This window comes from Delphinapterus leucas, chromosome 11, assembly GCF_059928025.1.
Source record: "Delphinapterus leucas isolate spDelLeu-1000000601 "Yukka" chromosome 11, BTC_Dleu_Yukka2, whole genome shotgun sequence".
Taxonomy (NCBI): Eukaryota; Metazoa; Chordata; class Mammalia; order Artiodactyla; family Monodontidae; genus Delphinapterus; species Delphinapterus leucas.
The window spans coordinates 62,228,105-62,251,919 of record NC_143139.1 but is presented as its reverse complement, the minus strand read 5'-3'; the positions used below and the strand labels follow the sequence as shown (position 1 = coordinate 62,251,919).

Below are 23,815 nucleotides of genomic sequence, written 5' to 3'. Positions count from 1 at the left end.
GACTTTTTCCCAGACTCCCTCCTGGCTAGCTGTGGCGCACTAGCCCCCTTCAGGCTGTGTTCATGCAGCCAACCCCAGTCCTCTCCCTGGGGTCTGACCTCCGAAGCCCGAGCCTCAGCTCCCAGCCCCTGCCCACCCCGGTGGGTGAGCAGACAAGCCTCGCAGGCTGGTGAGTGCCGGTCGGCCCTGATCCTCTGTGCGGAAATCTCTCCACTTTGCCCTCTGCACCCCTGTTGCTGCACTCTCCTCCGCAGCTCCGAAGCTTCCCTCCCGCCCACCCGCAGTCTCCACCAGTGAAGGGGCCTCCTGGTGTGTGGAAACTTTCCCTCCTTCACAGCTCCCTCCCAGAGGTGCCGGTCCTGTCCCTATTTTTTGTCGTTTTTTCTTTTTAATTTTGCCCTACCCAGGTACATGGGGAGTTTCTTACCTTTTGGGAGATCTGAGGTCTTCTGCCAGCGTTCAGTAGGTGTTCTGTAGGAGCTGTTCCACATATAGATGTATTTTTGATGTATTTGTGGGGAAGAAAGTGATCTCCATGTCTTACTCCTCTGCCATCTTGAAGGTCTCCAATTCATCATTTATTAAACTTACTTTATGCCTGGAATTGTACTCGGTGCTACAGATATAAATTTCAAGATATAGCCACTATTCTCGTATATTCTAAAGAGCATTGATTACTTTCCAGTATTTTCCACTATTCCCACAAAGAATGGGAGTCATTTTTCAGAAATTTGATTGTCTGACTTCATAACTGTACATTTATCTTGACCCTTATGAACTTGCTCAGTATGAACATGGCTAATTGTTAAATCACAAATTGGATTTCAAATGAGGAAAACAAGAGTTTTCATTATCTTCACTTATGAAAACTCTAGACAGTCATCATTGTATGTATGCTTTCAAATATTTTTTAAACCTGAGGTCAATATGTGTTCTCAAACGCAGAGTGTGTATTGCATATATGTGGACTTACTCATTTCAGTGTTGAATGAAGTAGTCCAAAAAAAGAGTAGTGTTTTTAATTAGCACAACTCTTTTCTTTTTTCCACTGTCTACAAGAGACTCACTTTATTTATTTATTTTTTATTGGTGTATAGTTGTTTTACAATGTTGCGTTAGTTTCTACTGTACAGTGGAGTTCCCTGTGCTACACAGCAGGTTCTCATTAGTTATCTGTTTTATACATATTAGTGTATAGTGTATATATGTCAATCCCAATCTCCCAATTATTGAACTCATGAACTTTAAGTGGCACGTTTGATGCCACCCATCCTTTTAGTATTTTTACTACAAAACTAGGATAATCTGTTTTGGAAGATGTAATTGGAGGCTCTTTCACAATATTAACAAAATTATGCCTTGCCTATTCATAGGTTTCTTTCATTTTTACTTACGGATATTTAATGGAAATTACATTCTGAGTGTGATTAGTATCAATTGAGATCAGTTTGTGATTAAATTTTAACCATGGCACCAACACTTAACAACAAGTAATCAATTCATTCAGCCACTATTGACTGTTTATTATGGGCAAACAGCTCTACTGGATGGTTAAGGGATGTAAAAATGACTATAAGGTCTTTGCCTTTGTGAGCTTCGTGAGCTGTAAAATAGCTGAAGAGACGAAAAAAGATTCATAAATCACCATAACACAAGGCGTAACAGTCCAAAAAAGAATTATAGAGAACACTATAAGGCAGTGAAGAGAATGGATTTATCAATTTTCACTATGGATCTGGTGAAAGCTTCAAAGAAGAAGTGTCATTTGGATGCACAGGAGAAGTCTGATTCTGAGAAGGTTAGACAAGCTTCAGAAGGGGGAGCAGCCATGCCCAGCAGAGCAGCTTAGAGCAACACACAATTGCTCAAGAGGATGCCTGAAAACAGACCATGCCAGACTTTCCTTTCTGCAATTATGTTTACAGAGCTGAATTTGGCCTGGAACTGAAAAGGCTCCGATGCCCCCTGGGATCCTAAAACCACTGCAATATAAAAAGTTAAATAATTGTAAAACAGGTAGTAGGCGTAATATTTCAAAGACTGAGTTCTCTCTACAGACACAATGCCTCCTGGTTAGGGCATGTTTGAGGTACTGCTGTTGTGAATCATACACAGAGAATGTGTAGAAGAATGTAAAGCAAACGTAACTTTCATTCTCTCCAATGGTAAGTTCTTTTGTGACCTGTGCTATTTTTAATTAATGATTCTTCCTATTTTTCATGATAAACATACACTGCTATTACATTTGATTTCAACCAAAAATAAATAGATACGATGGCTCAGTTTGAGCAAAATCCCATCCTATCATAAAATTCAAATAATTATATAGATTTTAGCCAAAGATTTTAATATAACTTTTAAATATAAATGTTTGAAGAATTAAAGTAAAATGCAACAGTGTTTTTGCATTGGTTAAATATTCTTAAGATGTTTGCTTTCATTCACTCCATAACGATTATTTATTCATTGAGACATGTCCAAGCCCTTAAAAATATATATAGTCTCACAGGAGAGATAATTCCAATGTAATGTGATGAATGTTATAATCAGAGAAACACAGACTCCTAAAGAAGCATGCAGAACAGTCTATTCATGATCAGAGGTAAAGGGACCAGGAAAGGAGAAAGTTATTAGTAACTAAGACTTCTCTATCATGGTTACAAAGATACCTTCTTCTGAAGTTGCCATAATTATAGCATTTTTCCAATGATAAAAGTGTTGATCAGAGAATTAAACTGAGATGCTCAAGGATACACAGAGAGAATATGTGAAAAACAGAGCCTGTATCATTAACTCCCACATTTTTTTTTTTCTGCTTCAAGGGAAGCCTGAGCTAGTCCCTGAAAGGTTAGGAAGGGTTAACCAAATAACAGGATGTGGGGTGAAGTGAACCCAAAGAAGGAGCAATATGTGAACTGGTCAGGGTTGAGAAACACCATTAGTTAAGGGACTGGGGAATTCAGAATAGCCAGGAATATTAAGAGTTGAACCCCACTTAAATCTTTCTCCACAACATCTTTGTTTATCAATGCGAAAACAGGCCCCTCCAAAGGCTGGTGGCCTTCAGTAGGTTTCAAGAAACTATGCTGGAGGAGAGAACAGGCAGAAAGACTCCAGGAACAAGTATCTTGAGATCTGGAAAATCTAGCGGCAGAAGACGAGGACATAGAGATAAACAGGGGCTAGATGTGGAACATCTTCCACGTCTTGCTAAGGGCCTGGGTTTGATAGTAGAGCTCAGGGCGCTAATGGTGTGTCTGATGCGAAAGAAATGGTCCGCGTTGCACTGAAGATATCTATTTTATATGACCACACAGTATATACATAGGTTTATAGATAGAAATTAATAAAAGTTTCACAAGTCAATTTCTACCCATTCTATCTGCAATGCACTCTGATTTTTAAAAAGTCTATTTTAGTGTATTTAATTTTAATATGTCATTTGTAAAATATTAACTTCATAACACACTAGGTGAACAGGCTGCACTGTGAGGAACTGGACACTACATGTCAAGAAGAGAAGCATGGGAAATGGTTTGAAAGCCACTTTTTCCTTCACCACTTAACCCAGCACAGGAAGGAAGTTCATACACAGTTTTTGTTTGTTTGTTTGTTTTTGTTGTTGTTTTGCGGTACGCGGGCCTCTCACTGTTGTGGCCTCTCCCGTTGCGGAGCACATGCTCCGGACGCACAGGTTCAGTGGCCACGGCTCACGGGCCCAGCCGCTCCGCAGCACGTGGGATCCTCCCGGACCGGGGCACGAACCTGTGTCCCCTGCATCGGCAGGCGGACTCTCAACCACTGCGCCACCAGGGAAGCCCCATACACAGCTTTAAGCATGGGTGTTATTTACTGCAAATGCAAAACCCTTTTTTCATCTTTACCATAGACTCTGGTAAATTTGATATTATTTTGGCCATTCAGTAGAGGCTTAGAAATGACATACTTTGTACAAGTTTACACAATTAATAAATAGCAGAGCCAGAATTCAAACTCAACCCTGTCAGTCTCCAATGAAATCACCATTCCTGCCACATTATGCTTTCTACCACTATAATTTAGACATTCTGACTGAGCCATTTCCAGCTTCTGACTCAAGCTCTCTACATGATTGACAGGCAGTTAGGATACAGGCCTGGCACAAGATAGGTGCTCCATAAATATGTGGTTGAATGTAAGGATGAAATTGTGTCGTGTGAAAGGAAGGACAGAAAGAGTATGCAAAATCTATTTGTTCCATCCATATTCTAAGTTCATAAGGTTTAAATGATTCCAAATTATTTCACAACTAACCAATGCATTTTTATCTCCCGGTAGATGAACATACAGAATGACTGATGTGGCCCCAAGCCAAGGAACGCTGGCAGCCACCAGAAGCTGGAATGGGCAAGGAATGGATTCCCCCTACAGCCTCTGGAGGAAGCACAGGACTGCTGAAGCCTTGATTTTGGCCCTGTGATACTGATTGCAGACTTCTGGCATCCAAACAGTGAGAGATTAAAGTTCTACTGTTTGAAGCCACCACATCTGTGATAATTTGTTATAGCAGTTACAGGAAACTAGTGCAGCAGAGCAGTAGATCCCAAAACTTTAGCAAGCCTAAGGGTCAGCTGGGATCTGTAAGCATGCAGAGTTCTAGGCCTTGCCCTCTGAGGTTGGATTTGTTAAGTCTGTGGGGAGGGGAGGTGAAAGGTACAGTTTAGGTATTTCATGTCATCGAATGCTATGTCCCATGTTTTCCTCTCCTATCTCGTTAGTTTGTGTTGTGGGATAGGGAGAGGTAGGAGATAGAAATTTTGTTTAGCTCTTCAGTTTGTTTTTGTGTTTAGTTGGTCTGGGGTTAGCTACAAGGAGTCAGTTCATTAATTAAGCACTATAGTATAATAGTTTAAAGTTTTGCAGTCTTATAAATCTGTGTTTGAATCATAGTTATGCAATTCACACACTGTTAGAAATAAAGTTTTTACTCTGCTGAAGCCTCAGCTTCCTTATCTGTGAAATGAGAATGAAAGCAGTTTCCACACAATATATTATGTGAGGATTACAGATGTTTATGAAGAGCTTAGCTCCATACTAGGCATATGTGTATCTATGTCTGTGTGTACATGTGTGTATGTATAAATTTTCATACTAGGAATGCTTTATATAAACACATATATAACAGAAGTGTGTATGTGACTAGATAGATAGATAGATAAGGGTACAGATATGGAAATTTTACTAGAATTTTATCAGATAAAAATTATTTTTTGTTTAAAATTCTATATTCTGCTTTAACTGACTTGGTGATTAGAGAATAATGAACATCATTTAATATTAGTTGCCAATTATAGATGACATTAAATCTTCATTATAGGCTATAATTGCCAATACAAAGTATTATAAATATAAAATTATAAAATACTATGTCAGTACTCATTGACCTGAAAATATACTCTGTAGGTTTTTAATAATTCCTGCTTCTCGGTTTGTTTCAGAGAACAAAACAAAACAAGGAATCTTACTCTTTTATTATGAAGTTACAAAACCATTCTAAACAAATAATATCTGTTTATATATAGGGCTAAAGTTACATATAACAATTAATTATTTTCCAAATGCATAATTTCACCACAAAATTTATAAATCATTATTTATCTCACATGCCCACACCCTCTCTCAACCTAACCAAAGCTTTTATTCCTGTCATAGATGGAAGAAACAAGCATAATATTAAAGAAAAATGCTCATTTATATTGCAAGTTTGGAGCGGGGGGAGAGGGATCCAAACTTTAAAGAAGAGGGGGAGGGGGAAGAAGAGGAAGAGATCAAAATCTCAAGACTTGAGTCCCAGGTCGTATTTTTTTAAATGCATTTGTTAATAAGTTTTAAAGCAGTTTGGCCTAGACTCAAATAGACGTGAGACCAAACACTGATTCTTCCACTTATTAAATAGGGACACAGGCAGCCTCAGTGAGACAAGTTCTTTTGTAGGTTTGCTATGATGACTCAATGAAAAATGCAAGCAAAGCATCTAGTACAGCACTGGATAAAGATGGTTGACATTCAACCTGCAGATGAATCAATAAGCGATACTGATATGGCTGAACTCTCAGGTCCATCTCTAAAATTTGATGCTTCTATGATATGATTTCATAATATTTTTTTAATGTTTGAAACATGGCTAATACAAATCAAACGGGCAATATAATTTTTCAAAGTGTAACCAGACATGTCATGAATTTTGTCTGTGGCTATCCACACAGGTCAGTTTAATTTAATTCATATTAAAATCATTTAAATACAATATCATAAAACAAGTAGACTGGGTACATCTACTGATTTTCAAATAATTTATTTTATCAAAGATATACTTGCCAAATGATTATACTGAGATCAAGTGAATAAGATTCCCCCATTTCATTTCCTTTTTCTGTCCTATGGAAGTAGTTTTTAAAAACATTGTTTAATCACCATAGGTTTTTAAGCTAAGAATATCATAGGTCATATTTAAAATGGCTTCATATCTTAGTATATGGTTTTCTGAACTAGGGTTTTAAAAACTGCTCTTATTTCATACTTTTTAGTACTGAGTATTAAATTTCTCAGTTAATTTTCTATTAATTTCAAGAAGGGTTGAAAAAGATGGAGCAGTAAGTTCTTTTAAAAAAAAACTAGATTAGCGAGGGTAATAAAACTAAAATTACAAAAGGATTGCTACAAAATATGTTTTCTAATACAAGGTATGATGGTATTTTGTGTTTACTCAGATAGTGGCTTATCAGTGGGAAACAACTTACAGCATTTTAAGTCAAAACTATCAGGATAAAGAACATTCTAAATGTTTAAGAAAGTGGTTGGTATTTAAATATATAGTAGAAATATTAAGTACCTTTGCAATTTTTTATGTACAGCATAAAGTTTAATAACTACCTGCAAAACCAGAAATATTTTATATCTTGTCTCCAGAAAGAAGGAAAAAATTTGTATGTGGAATCTGGTGTCCAACCCAAAGGGAGTTACTTAACTTCAATTTCTATTTGTCCTACTAACGGCACAAACCAATTTAAATATTGATACTCATAAGAAAAACATTTACACTATTTATTCTATAATATAAAATTAGTGTAGAAAAGCATTCTTGTGTCTTCAGCATTTATTTAATTTCTGAATGGCAGACCAGATAACTTTCATAAAAATATTGTTGTTCGTTGTAAATTAGACGTAATATATTCTAAGAAATGTCTTTCTTACTTTACTATGAATGTAGTTTTAAAAAGCTATAAAGATTGAAAACCCAGGTATATCTATAAGATGAAATATTGAACAGACCGTGGTCTTTGGTGTTTCATTAAATCAGTCTAGCAAGTCGGAGTTCTAACAGACTTTAATCAGTCTAATTTCCTCATTACAGAAATGAGTGAAAACTCTGAGCATTTACTGAATTCTTTTTCCTGGATCATCTAATCAGAATTAGAATTCCAGTGACCACTGTCCTTTCAACGTGACACACTCTCAGCACCCCCATGTTATTTCAATTACTTCATTCAAACTTTCCAAGTATACAGAGCAACTTCTAGAGACAAACTCAGTTTTAAAAATCATCAGGGTGATACTCTAATCATTTAATATAAATTTCCTAATACTTGTAGTTTATGCTTATTCTCCTGAAGTGTGAGCCTAAATAAAAATAATGAATCATTAAGGAAACTACAAAGTAGAGATTTTCAGTTACTATTTCTTTAGAGATCAGAGCTCTATTTGTAGGAAAGCATTTGTCTTCATTAAGCTATCTTTTTCTAGACATTCCAGAAGATGAACAGTTTCAAAATGGCAGGGGATCATGTGAATGGACTAACTTAGCAATATTCCACTCCTCTGAGTCATAGTGCTAGAATCCTGCAGCGTGCCATTTATAAGATTTTACTAAACCTTTAGAGCATTCCAATATTTTATCTCTTCCCTATTTGGTTAGGAGCCTCATCTTCTTATCTTACCTAAATAGATCCTTTAAAAGGGCAGCAATAACAAGCAGTGGCTGAAAGAATTAAAACTTAAAAGGACAGCATGGTGATAAAAGAACAGGATACTTTTTCTGTCAAGAATAGTTTCACTGTCTGGACTGCTGTAAACTATAGAAATGGAATAAAGATGCCTGTGAAATCCATGATGGTAATTATTGTGGCAGCCATAACCCCGTGGGACATGGAATCAGAGAATTAAGGGAAGACCAAAACCTAATTTTTCATCTCCTAGGAATAGAAAAGGGTAAGAGGCACAAGTTTTCCAAAAATCCGCATCTCAGCAAATTTTAAACAATATGATATGATAGAAAAGAAGGGAGAATGTTGTGGCTGAAAAAACCAGTCGAGCTATTAGAGTGAGGTGAAGGGAGGAAGCAGCGAAGAGGAAGGACACGCTGGGAACCACACCCTCACCTCTGCCCCACCATCTAATTCTTGGTTTGCAACTATTTCACATGATCAAATTTCCTAACCCCTCCATGCATTTATGAAGATTATTAAATATCATGGCCTAGTTTATTAGCACCCCACTCTAACCAACTGAGCTAACTGGCCAAGTGCTCTAATGGTCTACTTTAAAATAAAGAAAATTTTGTTTTCAAAACAACTTTTCCTCTACGTGTCTTACATTTTTGTCTAAGAACCTTGCACTTGTGCCTCTGCATTTCAAATACATGTTGGGCATTTTTTTCTGCTATTTTTAATCTGCTGGGCATTCTGGATGTTCCTGGTATTTATAGTTGGCTAATTTATTTCCTCATGTAATCTCACCAGAGTTGTGGCATGCAGCATATATTTTGAATCCTGATACCACCCACCTAGAAATTACTTAACAGGTGTCATCCACATTAGTAACTTCATCTTTGGATGAGGTTAAATATAGTGTTGAATAAGCTCCTACAAACTTAGTTCTATGTTTTTCAGGATGAGTTTGGTCTCAAACTCATTAAGGAAAGATAGCAATAGATAGCAGTTGAAACTTGGAATAAATATGAATCAACCTCTCAATAATCCTGCTAATAAAGACAAGTTCATATTTTTCTTAAATATGTGCCATTTAGCCAATGATATTTGAAAGAATTTTTGTTGAATTTTCTTTATCTGCTATAAAATACTATAATCAATGTTTTTTCTTTATATTATAAGGTAACCATTAGAGAATGACATGGAAAAGAGCACATTAATATTATCTAATAGTCTGAAGTCATTATCATATTGATTTGAATTCCTTCCATTTCTATGTAATCCACTAACAAATACCACCTCTTCAAGCAATCATATCCCCTTATGAAAGGAAAGTGTATCCCCATTGTTTTCCAACATTAAATCTTCCACACAGACTCCAAATTTCCTCCTCTGCCACATCCCTGAGGATCTGGCATGGTCACTTGTCTCCCCATCCCCCTGGATCCTCCCCTTTCCCTATTGCTTCCTCCTTCTCTGCCTACTTCCGCACTTGCAAAAACTCCCCTCACCTTGACTTCCTCTCAAACTATATATTTTTTATTCATCCTTCAACAGGAAAGTCCTGGAAAGATCATTCAAGACTCAGTGGATATCTGCACCTCTCAGCTATTCTTGAACACATGATCACTCTACAGAAGATGTTTACATGAAGGTCATTAACGCCTGTCTAATTACCAAAACTAACTCTCCTGCCTTCTGGTATACCAACCCATTGACTAGGTAGCATTTGACAGCATCTGCCCCATTTTCCTCATCTTACATTGCCCTGTCCCACTGGGTTAGTCCGAGTACGTACTACAGCTTAAGCTACCACAGCTACCCTAAGGATTAACAATCCATATCTGTTGATCCACTCTCTCAGTGATGGGCTCACTTTCTCACCATTCTTTTCACCCTTTTCTGACTCCTTCACCTCTGCTTATCACATACATGTTGGTATTCCTCAGTGTGAGAACCTCAGCTTTCTTCCTTTCTGACTTCACACAGACCTCCTAGAGATCTCGTCCTTGGCCATGGCTTTAACCATTATCTACACAGTAGGTATATTCTAACCAATATCTTACTTCTGGCCTTTAGAATCACATGCCTAATTGCCTCCAATAACCTCCTACTTCACGTTCCAATGGGTACATCAAATTCTACTTGTCAAAATCTGAATTTGTCCTCTTCCCTTCTTCATCTTTTAGCCTGTTTTCTCCCTCTATAATAATCATCTGGTTTAATGGTAACTACTTACTCATTCAGGCCAAAAAATCGGGGACCACTGCATAGTCCCTATATTTTTCATCTCCCATACCCAACTGAAGGCCAACACTTAAGTATTCTACAATGCCCAGAAAGCACCTGGGGTGATCATTTTTAATATTTACATCAAATCACAACACAGCCCAGCTTTAAAAGTCCTCCAAAGGCTCCTCAATCAACTTAGAGTAACATACAAACTCCTTCCTTTGGTCCTACATAATCAGGCTTCCGTCGTCCCCTCCAATCACCTCTCACTGTGCTCAAACCACAGTTGTCTTCTGCTTCTGGAACACACCAAGCTCACTTCCTTCACATTCCTTTTGTTCTTCCCTATTAACACTGTTGCTATTATTTATTTGAATATTTGCTCCTCTGATCCTCAATTGTCCCTACACCTGGTGCCTTATGTGCTCAGTTAATATTGCCTAAATATGAATAGCTGGCTGTTATTCATCAATATACCATACATTCGTACCATGAGAGAACTTCTATTACTAAAGGCTGAAAATAATCCAATAAAGGTTACCAAGTTTGAAATTTAAAAAAGACAATTTGTAACTAGAAACAGTAGCAGACCTAGTTTTACCTTACCTTTTGTTATTAAACATGAACGCCAACCAAAGGCCATGAAAAATCAGATATATAAAAAGCATTGGACAAGTAGTTCTATAAGTAAGGACAGTGCTCGCCGTTACTAACACAGCACTGCTCGGTTGTTACACAATAAAGAAACAGGCAACATCCTGTTTGGAAAAGATGTATGAAATTTATAAGCCTAGTCATGCTATCATAATTCTCTTTCCTCTACTTTCTTGTCTCAGTTAAAATCTGGAATTTTTATTCATTAGTAACATAGTAACATAGTACCGATGCCAATTCTTAAGAACAGAGGCAAAAATAATTCAGCCAAAAAAGTTACATTTGTGTCATATGTATTCTTGTGAATCACCTTATTGAAGGCATGCCAATTTCAGGTTAGAAATTCAACCACATCAAAAAAAATGAGGTTACAAGTCATCGTGACTCAAAATTCAGTGTAATTCTGACTAAAACTTTTTGGCTGGAAAAAAATAATCACCTATTTTATAACATTTGCATTTCTCAGGTTTTGGTTTTTCTGTTTGTTTGTTTTAAATCAGAAGCAGAAATATCAACATAACATGTATACTAGATGTTGCATGACATTTGGGGGCTAATAAGGAACAGGAAGTAATAAAATTAAGAGAGTCTTATACCCATGAGAATATTTTCAGATTTGTAGAATTTTAGGCACAGATGTTTCAGATAAATATCTAAGGACCGCATCTCTATCTATAGTTATAAGTTTTGAAGGTTTATTTGTTTATTATCTGTCATGAAGTAATAGCTTGGCTATTTATTGAACTGTAATCGGAATCAAATTGGAATGCCAGCAGAGAACGTAAGAGTTTTAGTATCCAACATGTCTTTATGGTTGAAATAATGAAAGTAAAACCAACAGTGTTGGGTTTGAGAAATAACATATGATATTCAGGGACTATAGAGCTTTTTAATATAAAGCCTTAAAAATCTTTTAACAGGTATTAATTCATGAATGTGCTCTTTATAAAGTTTGTAGCAATACTATTCTGCATTTCCATATCAGTTTAGGTAGTAAAGAATGTCCATAATTATATGTTATTATCATATCATAATTAGGGTTCATTTTACAGATGAGAAAGCTGAGGCTCGGAGAAGTTACATGTCTTTCCCATCATCGTGCAGCTTTTATTATAGCAGGGTCTAAAGGTATTATAACTACTTCCAGTAAAACTTCAGGAAATAACTATAATTAATTTTAATAGAGTCGTCTTTGTGCCCAGAGTAATTAGATCAGGAAGTTTCCTTAAAACTGAAATGTTTTACAGAGAATCTTTCTTTATAGTGATTTTTTTCACAAGAGCTACACAGAGTTCATGACACTGTAGTAGGGCCTTAGAGGAGTGCTTAAACACACACACACACACACACACAGACATGCTAGTTAATCACTCTTTAAAAATAAATTCTTTTTATTATTTTGGATTTCAGTTTTCTGACATTAAATAAAGCAGGTCAGCAGGTCAAAACAGTTCATCATTTTTTTCATTCTTCCAGTTTCTGTCAATTAAGTACTCATTATTTTTATTTTAAATGCCTATTCTATGCTAAAAAGAGTTTTGGAGGAAACCTCATCTTGTGGATTTTGGCTGTCATTCCTGATTATATCTGCTGACATAACTTCAGTTAAGGCATTTTGGTTTCATATTGTCCTATAAAATAAAGTTGTGGCTATTTAATTAAGAAAGGGGTGGGTTTTTATCTCAGCAGTTTATTAATCTATTATTTTATTATAAAACTCTAGGCTTTACCAAGTGGTAAAAATAAGAGAGGGCTGGGGGACAGACAGACCTCTAGATCGACAACTTTCTGGAAAAGGCTATGAATCATATCTCCTAGTCAGTCCCTGCTCAGCAAAATTCCAGCAGCCTGCCCTTAGAGTTATTTCCAAAAGTGTTGAAGAGTCCATGTGTTTACACTGGACTTTGTTATGAGCGAAGAAAATACTATTCATATATTTTTAAAATGCACATGGCAACTTTTGTTCTTCAAACCAGTTGTTCAGACAAAAAGGCTCCACTTAAAACTGGAAATGGGATATATTGCCACCAAGACCAGTGTTAAATTATTCAGACAGCAGAACAAAAAAAAGTCAAGAATCTGATAAAACACCTGGAGATTGGTTCTTCAGGAGTCATACATATTCAACTGTATTGTTGTTATCACCTCTTACTAAATTGCACCCAAAGAAATATATATGATAGAATATGATCAAATGGTTTCTTAAACAAGGAGAGAGACATGCAAAAGAAACTTCTAGTCCATTTATAAATGCAGTTAACTCTGGAAGTGAAGACAAGCAATATATTCAGAATAAACATGATTCTTACCATCTGAGATTGACTCCTAGGACATCCATTGATATCTTCAACTTTTTCATTTGCTAGAGCCAAGAAATAAAATAAAAGAGAGAAAAAAAGAACGACATGCTTAAGCCATGAAGTGAAACACAAAAAAAGGAGACTAAGAAAAAAAGAAAAAAAAAAAACACCAAGCAAAATGCTGGTGCTACATTCGCTCTGCCTCCTCCTAAGCTGTGTACAAGAAGACACTCTTGTTAGCAGCCGCCAGGTCCATATGCACAAATCAGGCAAATAAAAAAAAAAAGTGAGTGAGAAGGAAGTTGCTGCTAATTCCTTAGCCTGTGCCAAATGACTGCTGGCATGAAACCTTTCACAATTGTCCCTGCTGGATCAGGATATAGTTTCAAGGAATCTCAGAGTGTATGAGTTGCTCCAGCTAACGAAATGCACACATGGGAGACATATGGTTTAATGAAGCGTTCATTTCTGACAATTCAGTGTATGTAAAGATACAGTTCTAGCCATTTAAAAGTATGGCCAAACTGCCTTTTTCAAACATTCTCACATAAACATTTTAATTAAATCACGGGGAGAGCTGCATTAATCTCAGAGACACATGGACCAAGTTCCTAAGCATCCAAATTAAATTGTATTTTACCGAAGTGTGTGGGCGCAGAAACTTTCATGGCTTTTCTCAGAGGGCAGATCTTACCAATGATCTGGATGATTTCTGCTAGCAGCACTCCATCTGCAATGTCTTGCTGCAAATCCTTGATCAGCCGCTTGTGGCCCGATTTTGCCAGGTAGTGGTTGGCCCAGTCCGTGTAAATCTGTTGAACAGAGGGAGGGAAGAAGTGAGATGGGACGAGGGAAAAGAGAGGCAATAAAAATGCTTAAGACAAATGTTGGATTCAAAGGGAAGTTATTCTGGATCACATTCCAGCTTAAGGAGTCATAGCTCCAAAGGAAATAGTTGTAAAATAATTTTTAAACAGCTCTTTCCCCCCACTTATCTCTTGTTTCAAAGGGGGATGACTCACTCTTTTTTCAAAACCCGGGACTAGTCACTTGTGACACAGCAAAACTCCCTTCCTGGATGACTACTGAGGAAGCTCCTGTTTGCAAATCAGTTTGAGTTTTTACTCTCTTGCCCCTGGTTCTATCATACTGAAAATAATCTGCCTGTCCTTGTAAAAGGAAGCCACCTGGATTGATTTATACCAGAATCTTACTATAAAAATGTGTGTTTCTCTGAGAAGACTTAATTAAATTTGTCATGTGAGATACTGTATGTGACAATATTTTGGCATCATTTTATGAAATAATTGCAAATGCCTAAGCTATTTTATTTGAACTGTCATATCCCATTTCAGCCTCTTGAAATGCATTTATATAAGAGAATAGAGGAAGCAAATGCAGTTATTACATAGAAATCATAATACAGAATCGACGAGCAGATTATGAGCCATAAGGTTGGCAATCTACATAAAGTAGAGGTGTCTCTCCAATAACAGATTGATAGAAGAAAAAACTGAAACTGTTCAAAAACTTCACAAAAATAAAATGTTACTAACTTTTCCAATGTTATAGGCACTTACTGATGTAATCTAAATGTAAGGAAATAAATAAGTTAAGACTTTAATTTCATGAATGGCTCATATGGACATATTAATACATTTATTACAAGGCAGATTATAATATGTGATATGATAGAAGAATGCAAAATTTGAAATGAGAATAGAGGAGGACAATTAACTGAGAAATATACACATAAAAATGTGTTATAGAAGCACTGGAATTAGAACTGTAAACATAATAGAACCTAAAGATAGGAAGTGAAGGAAAGGGCTCTCCCCACAGAGGGGACAAGATACAGAAAGGCAGAGGAAAAAAGGAATCAAGGGCACAGTTGTAAATTATATAATTAAGGCAGGACGCCTGAAATTGTGACAAATTAGATTGGAAAGGTAAATTGAGCCTTGTAGTCATGAGCACTGAGTGCCGAGCAAAATATTAAAAAATGCTTTTTTTATTTCTAACAAAACTGATACATGTTTTTGTAAAAATAAAATAAAAGTGTAGAAACTGAGAAATGGAGGTTTCCCCACAACTTGCAACCCCACCCACTTTTGAATAACTTGGTATAAATAGTTCTAGAATTTTTTCTACGCCTACACACTTCACCACATGACACAATATTACACACACATACACATGCTCATGATAGAATGCGTAACCAAATCTAGCTCAATTTTACTTATCACTGCATTTTTCAGTTTTTTATGTAACAGTATTTTAATAACACTTCTAAAACCATTTTGCATATATTTTCTCATTATTTTTGATGTAATATTATACATAATATCAATCCCCTGTTGAAGGATATTTAATTATTTTTAAAATGTTTCCACTGCATCTAAACTTGTAAGATACCTTGGCACATTCATATACTAGTATTTTTTACAGGACCAAAACCTAAAAGTGGGACCACTAAGTTTTTTTTAATGTATCCTAGGTACAAACATTCCAAAATACAACATAGAAGAAAAAGAGGGTGTTTCTTTATTTTCGAAAATACAAAGTGGCATCTTAATGCATATGTAGTGGTATTAAGTGTCCTGAAAGACATAAATAATTTGAAGCATCCTGTTGCATAAGAAAAACATACACGACAGCAACACTACATCTTTCTCCATGTTCATGATCTTCTTTATACTGAAGATATTAAAGTGTGAGAAAAATCACTTGCACAACTGTCTCCTGAATTAGAAAACAAACACATGATTTCTAGATAGACACTTTTATTTGGTGATCATTTTCCTCAAGATTTTAGTCTGCTTGTGTTATTGTAAACTTTTAATTTTATAAGGATTTATACTGTTTAGAATATAAAAAATTGAGCACTTTCTGTTCATCTTTTAATGATAGCATTAATTGTTTGGTTTCTAGTAGAAATTTCAGGGCAAGCCAGGCTTGATTTGTGCCTGTCCCCTAGGCAGCGAGTTATAAGCACCAGTTAATTGACTTTAAAGGATCCACAAAGATGAAGAACATGAGTTCTGTAGTCAAGCAGACCTGGCTTTGAGGCCCAGCAGACTGCTTGCCACCCCTGGGACACTGAACAAGTTGCTTATCCTTTCTAAACCTGATTCCTCATCTGAAAAATAAGGATAATAATAATACTTACATTATAAACTTGTGTCAGGAATAAACAAAATAGCACTTGTAAAGTGCTGGTCACAGAGTTAGCCCTGAAAAAGGGTCTGCTGTTATTATCGTTTTATGGCATCTAAGTGTTATTTGCTATGATGGCTTTCCAACAAATATGTGTTGATGTTATCATTTTGCAAAGGTTAAAAAATTTGAAAGTATTGGCAGTTGAAGACTGGAGAAACTGTACTCGTTGCTTTCTTACACTACTCACATCTCTGACTCCTGCTATCTAATTCACTGGGGCCACAGATCTGTCTGCCATCCAAACTCAGAGGAATGCATCCAATCTGAAGGCTGTGATGTTCTCATCCAGGCCTGCAATGCCTCCATCATGACACAACCTCCAACAAACTCCATGTTGCATGGATTCCTCTTTTTTGATAAAGGCATTAAATTATGGAAAATATATTCATTTAACTTATTTAAATATACACAGAATGGAATGTATTAAAAATAAAAACAATAATACTTTTATTTTCCAAATGCATGTCAACAGTGCCTTAGCCTCTATCCAAATCCCTCCTGGGACTCAGGTGGGAAAACAGATGGGAAACCAGCTGGTTGCCTTCAAGACCTTGTTGGGATAGCCTCTGGCTGAGCTCATGAAATACGTTTTCACTTGGTCCAGGATTCCTTCTAGAGGAATCCCAAGCCCGAGTGCTTTGACTCGTCCAGCATCTTTAACACATGAAACTTTGCTCAGATAGTAGCTCTGACTTAGCTGCAATCAGAAAAATCTATTCAGACTAAATAAATGAATTTAAAAACTAAGTCCCATGCACTTTATTTACTTACTCTTTCTAACAGACATGTGTAGAAGATACCTGATTCAAGTTAAATCAGTGATTTTCAAAGGGTTATAATCTAGATTAGGAAATATAAAACAATTACAAAGCAACTTATACATATATTTTAAATTATGTATATATAAACTTATATTTTCCTGTCTTTTAAAAAATAAAAAATTAAATTTAAAAAAGTGGACATATGAACTGTGTCTTTAAGGAGACAGTTTTCAAGCAAAGGACACATGGTATATAAATATATATATTTAAAACTCATCAATAAACTTTCTGTAATAACCTGATGAGAGAAGATACAATCAACCTGGTCAATCATCATTAGAATCTGTTGTTCAAATAAACACAACAGAATGGTGAAATCATGTCTGGATTTTGGATCTGAGCTCCAAAGTTGCCCTTGATTCATTCCCATAAAAATAATCACAGCATTTAACCTCTTAGCCTCAGTTGAATGAGTGAAATGTGTGGTACTTATTTTGTAGGACTATGGTATGAATTATAGTTGTTTTTTTTTTTTTAGTGAAGAAACTGATATAATTGAAAATAATATCATATCAATCGTAAATCAATATTTGGTATTGTCTACAGGGCCATTGAGCGTTTAAGTCATCAAGGTTGTGACCAAAGCTTTAAATATCATTTACCTTAAAATATCTGAGGAAAGCTGGCTTCAGATGTTTAAACTGCAATATTATGAATATAAATGTCATCTCATGTAATAATTATATTTCAGTCAATTCAGAAGAATTAATGAGATTACATTTACCAAAGTGCTACTTAGAAACTCTAGCACAGTTGTATGTTTAATAATGCATTTACAGTAATCTAAAATAATAGAAATTAAAGGCACCATGGCATACTTTATATTTCTTATTTATCAGCATGGGTTTTAGGGCCTATTATGCAACAGCAGGTATTCTTTAAGGAACAGTCTATACGGTTGGAATTTCTGCTCTGCCACTCAATATCCATGTGGATACCGACTGAACAGTTATTTCCTCTCAGTGTAAGATTTTTCTCGTCTGTAAAATGGCAATAATAGTATTACCTATTAATGGGATTATTGTGAGGAGTTAATAAATTTATACTTTTGGAACATGGCCCTTCACTTACTAAATATTTGTTAAATGTCAAATAGTATTATTAGTTCACATTTTCATATTTACATTAATCATAATTGGTTTATTAGCATTATAAAACAGTACCTTTGTCAAATCCTTAAATCTTAGCTGTCCACCCAAAGGTAGTTGACCTAACTAATTAAGGAAAACTGCTGCAAGTTGTAATGATCTCTTAATTATTTGATCCTATAATATTTCTTTTACAGTGCTAATTTGTAAATTATAAAATAATAGGGTCAAATAGAAGGCAATATTCCTGATTTCAAGCTATACTATAAAGCTGTGGTCATCAAAACAATATGGTACTAGCATAACAACAGATAAATAGACCAATGGAACAGAATTGAGAGCCTAGAAATAAAACCATGCATATATAATCAACTAATATTTGACAAAAGAGCTAAGAGCACTCAATGGAGAAAAGACAGTCACTTCGATAAATGCTGCTGAGATAATTAAGGTAGTCACATGTGAAAGAATGAAACTGGACCCATATCTTATGCCACTTAAAAATTAACTCAAAATGGATTAAGACCTGAAAACATGAAACCCCTAGAAACAAACACAGGAATAAATTCCTTGACATGGGTCTTGGGAATGAAGTTTTGGATATGACATCTAAAGCACAAGAAACAAAACAAAACAAAAAACAAGTGAGACTACACCAAACTAAAAAGCTTCTGCACAGCAAAAGAAATCATCAACAAAGTGAAAAGACAACCCATGGAATGGGCAAAAAATATTTGCAAACAGTATAATCTGATAAAGGAATTAATATCTAAAATATATAAAGAAATTGTACAATTCAATACCAAAAATACAAATAACCCAATTAAAAATAGGCAAAGGATCTGAATAGACATTTGTCCAAAGAAAATACACAAAATTCCAACAGGTATAAGAAAAGATGTTCAATATCACTAGTCATTAGGGAAATGCAAATTAAAACCACAATGTGATAGCACCTCACGCCTGTTAGAATGGCTGTTATCAAAAAGACAAGAGATAACAAATGCTGACATGGATATGGAGAAAAGGGAACCCCTGTGTACTACTGGTGGAATTTTAAATTGGTATAGCCACTAGGGAAATTAGTATGGAGGATCCTCAAGTAGTTAAAAATAGAACTACCATATGATCTAGCATTTCTACTTCTGGAAATATATGCAAAGGAAATAGAAACACTAACTCAAAAAGATATCTGCAACCCCGTGCTCATAGGAGCATTATTTACAATAGCTAAGACATAGAAAAAAACCTAAGTGTCCATCGATGGATGAATGGAAAAATAAGTTGTGGTACATATATAGATATATAAAATATAGATATATAAATTTATACACACACACGATGGAATGTTATTCACTCATAGAAAATGAGGAAATCCTACTATTTGCCACAATATGAATGAAACTTGAAGGCATTATGCTAAGTGGAATAAGTCATACAGAGAAATACAAATATTGTATCATCTCACTTACACGTGGAATCTAAAAACAAATGAAAAAACCTCATTGAAAAAAGATCAGACTTGGGGTTACCAGAGGCGGAGGGTGGAGGGCGAGGGGGTATTGGAGAAAGGTGGCAAAAGGTACAGACTTCCAGTTACAAGATAAATAAGCACTAAGGATGTAATGCGGGGCATGATGACTACAGTTAATACTGCTATATGATACATAGGAAATTTGTTAAGAGAGTTAATCCTGTGAATTCTCATCACAAGAAGACTCCCCCTCCCGTTTTTTTCTTTTTACTGTATCTATCTATATGACAAGTTGGATGTTAACTGAACGTACTGTGGTAATAATTTCACAGTATATGTAAACCAAGCCATCAGGCTGTATGCGTTAAACGTATACAGTGATGTATATCAATTATTTCTCAAGAAAACGGCAAATGAATAAATAATAAATATGCTGTAAAACAAACAAACAAAAATAGAAGCCAAAATATAGACATCATATTGCTTTTATCCTGTTACAGTAAAACAACATCAGAAGATCTACTTTGGTTCTCCATGGAGTCTTAAACTTTTGTTTATGATGAGTTTTTTTTTTTCACTACTGACAATATAATGCACTGCCTTTGTGTATCACAGCAAACTGCTCCTGAACTTTTTAACCATAATTCAGTATTTGATGAGTGTATTATAAGTAACCTGACAGTTATATAAAAATTATTATGACTGTTTTTGTTACTGCATACACTACACACTGAGGTATACAAATGTTTCAATGAGATACAAATTTATTTTTAATGAGTGCTAAATGATCAAAGAAATGTAGAGAAGTAGGTGGGGAAAGACAGACTCTTCAGTCAAGAGCCTATTTTAACAGAAAGACACTAACCTATAACCTACTTAGAAAATATTATAAATGAAGTCAGATGATTTCAAATATCAGTTGAGCTGGTTTCAACCCTGCATTTATTTATACACATTAGTTTCTCCCCAACATTCAAGAAGTAGTGATATATTCCCGTAAGCACTGCTCTCTGGTTTATTCAAATTATAGGTTTTGAGAAGTCAAATAGGCTCTTCTAATCCATAGCAGAAAGAAACTGTTTTGAAAACCAACAATTTCAACAGTAATAATTGGGTTTTCACATTACATAAATCAGCAAAGGAGTAAGCACATAAAAGATAAGCCATAAATGGTAGATTAGGGAAGAGTGACCAGTGATGAAAGTGTTTTTTCCCACAAAGAGAAGAATTAGTCCTGGGAAGAGAATTGGAAGGAAGCAAAGGTGCTAAGATTCGACCTAACAGGCCACCTCTCTGGGTGGAGTTTCATAGTAGCATCTGGACCCGAGAAGGACTCACAAAGCATAACACCTATCAAAAGCTTATGGGAAAGCATCCATTTTTTTCTTCCAATTCCTGAGAATCATATGGGATTTTCTAAGGGAAAGCAAGTGAGCCCAGAGAGTATTTGAAATCAGGACAGGAAGGATGCTTAGACCTAATATGGGAAAGGACAAAAAGCAAGAAATATGTGAGCACAGGTTATGATAACTCCAGTCTGACAGACATCATAAATTTCACCACTTACCAGACAGTGGCACTGATGGGCACTAACGGCCCATAAGATGTGGCATCATGGTGCCGTGGAAGTAAGTACCCTTGTTCACCAACCCTCCCCAGACTATCACTTCAGGGAGAAAGATGTACAAGGGAAGGAGAAGGATCTGAAGTTGACTGGGCCTTTTCTGATAGGACTGAAATTTAAACCAGAAGTAACTGAATACTTTGAATTGGGAGAAATAAATTTTCTCCTGCTGTACAGAAATAGAAATTTGAGAGGTGAACTTATATATATATTCTTTAAAAAAAATAGAATCTATCTCTTTGCCTATTATTGTTATTATTTTGGTCATGCTGCGCAGCTTCTGGGGTCTTAGTTTCCTACCAGGGATCAAACCCGGGCTCCCTGCAGTGCGAGAGAAGAGTCCTAACCACTGGACCACCAGGGAATTCCCTATATATTCTTTTTAAAAGCTATAATTTTGTACACCTCAGTGTATGATTCAAAAATCCCTGAGTGACAGGCAATGTTGGGCAAAGGAGATTAGAAAAATTACAGTATGGAATTAAGACCTGAAACATGCTATTTTTACTCAGTTTGAAATTTGATCACAGACTGGATCTTCAGTTGCTATCACAGAACTGATATGACCAAAAGATCCATGGAGTTCAATGTCATGACTCTTGCAGACCTTCTAGAAATCTCAATACTGAGGGCTATGAGGGACTATTATAAAATGAACCCATTAAAAGCTTTTATAATATAAACATCATCACAATATATGTAATAGATTCACCAAGTAAATGGTTCAACTCAGCTAGTTTATTTCTCAGTTTTTACATCAAGAAAAATACCAGTAATGAACTTTTTTTTAAAAATTTCAAGTTTGAAGGTTGATTAAAAGTGAATATTGATGAGTCAGCAACTCCAGAAAATCAGAAGGAGGTCTATGAAAGCAGGTAAATTCTAAAGTAAACACAAAATAAACTCTGATAATTTCCTTTTGCTTTTTTTCTTTATTTGTCACACCCAATCTCTGACCCAGTTCTGTTAATTCTATCTCCTTAATATCTTTTGACCCTTCGGCTCCATTACTGCTGTAATTATTCTGGTTCAGCTTTTCATCATCTCTCACCCAAATTGCTTTAAAAGTCCTAGAAACTGTCTCTAAATTAGGCAGGGTATGCGCTAAACTATTCTATACGCTATAGATAGGGACTGCTTTAAAATGCAAATCTGATAAACTAATTTACCTTCCTACCTAAAAATCACAGGATAGTTCCCACTTGACTTCAGAATAAAAGTTTCCTTATGAAGTCAATTTACTCCAGTTCTTAAAAGTGAATTTGTTTAAAGAAAAATGGCCAAAAAAAAAAAAAGAGAAAAAAGAAAGCCACAACTATGAAGGTCCTAGAAGAATGATGAAAGATTGAGGAATGCCATCCAAAAGGATGAGCTTTGACAAGCAGAGAGAAGGGGAAAGCATATTCCATATACATATATATGAAGAGGGATAGTGAAACTTATTAAGGGGCAGAGGTGTATTTCATATTCTAAATTCTGAATCCATTTGGCCTGAATAATTCCATTTGGTCAGAGCACGGGGAAGAGGCACATGGAAAAGCTAGAGAGAAGAGGACAGGAATGAGGCAGGGGTCCTATGTAAAGTAAAGAGGGCTGTATCAATATTTTAGGTAAAAGCTTATTTTTATGTAGGAGGCATAAAAATGACAGATATGGCTGTATTTCTAAACTCTAGCTCTGGTGTAGCTATGAGGGATAGAGAAAAACAGTAAAGGGAGACTGCTTAAGAGGCTAAGACTTAAGATGTAAGACTCCCACTTTCTGGATGGTAAAATGAAAACTTTTCCACCCTGTATTTTCTAGGAATTCTCCCTTAAGACAGCAAGAACAAAAACCGAAGGCTCAAACTCAATCTTCTATAACTACAGTATATGAATATGGAAAGCAGCTGAAAGAGTGATACATGATTTAGCAAAGAGGAGTAAAGGAACATCAAGCCCACAGGAGCCTGCGGAGGGAGACATCAGAGCAATGCAAAGAGATTTTCCCATAGAATCCCAGAACAGCTCAGGAAGTGTGGGCAACAGATCAAGTGGAAAGTTGGGGTGGGGGAAACCAGAGACAAGAACTACTTTACCTCTCCCTCATACCATCAAGAGGCAGGAACTACAGACCAGGGAAAATCCAGACTTAGAGATATCAGTCAGACAGGAGGGTAGAGGTATAGGAATGAAAATGAGGGATTAAATGAAATTATGCATCCTGATACTGAGACGCCAGCAACTGTCTTCCTGCCCTAGGTTCTTTCTCCTTCAGAAATGCAAGATTATATCTGCCCCATCCACATTCCAGCCAGAAATGGAAAGTCCTTCTAGGACAACAATTATCATCCCTAAGACCAACAGACATCAACATTCAAGGTACCCAGTGGATCAACCAGCTGGCCAGTGGATGACCTAGAGTGAATCCCAGAGGACACCAAGAAATGTGTGGACG

At 35.9% G+C, this 23,815-nt stretch overlaps 1 protein-coding gene across 1 annotated transcript in view; it reads right to left on the bottom strand.

The window, feature by feature from the left end:
* The window catches only part of LOC149748041 (neuron navigator 3-like), a 659,075-nt gene that overhangs the window by 70,131 nt on the left and 565,129 nt on the right, over positions 1-23,815 (bottom strand). Inside the window, exons 3-4 of the mRNA XM_089921063.1 lie at positions 13,848-13,965; positions 13,163-13,215 (exon numbers count right to left, since the gene is read on the bottom strand). Of these exons, the coding sequence (XP_089777189.1) occupies positions 13,163-13,215; positions 13,848-13,965 (171 nt within the window). The remainder of the gene's footprint in view (positions 1-13,162; positions 13,216-13,847; positions 13,966-23,815) is intronic.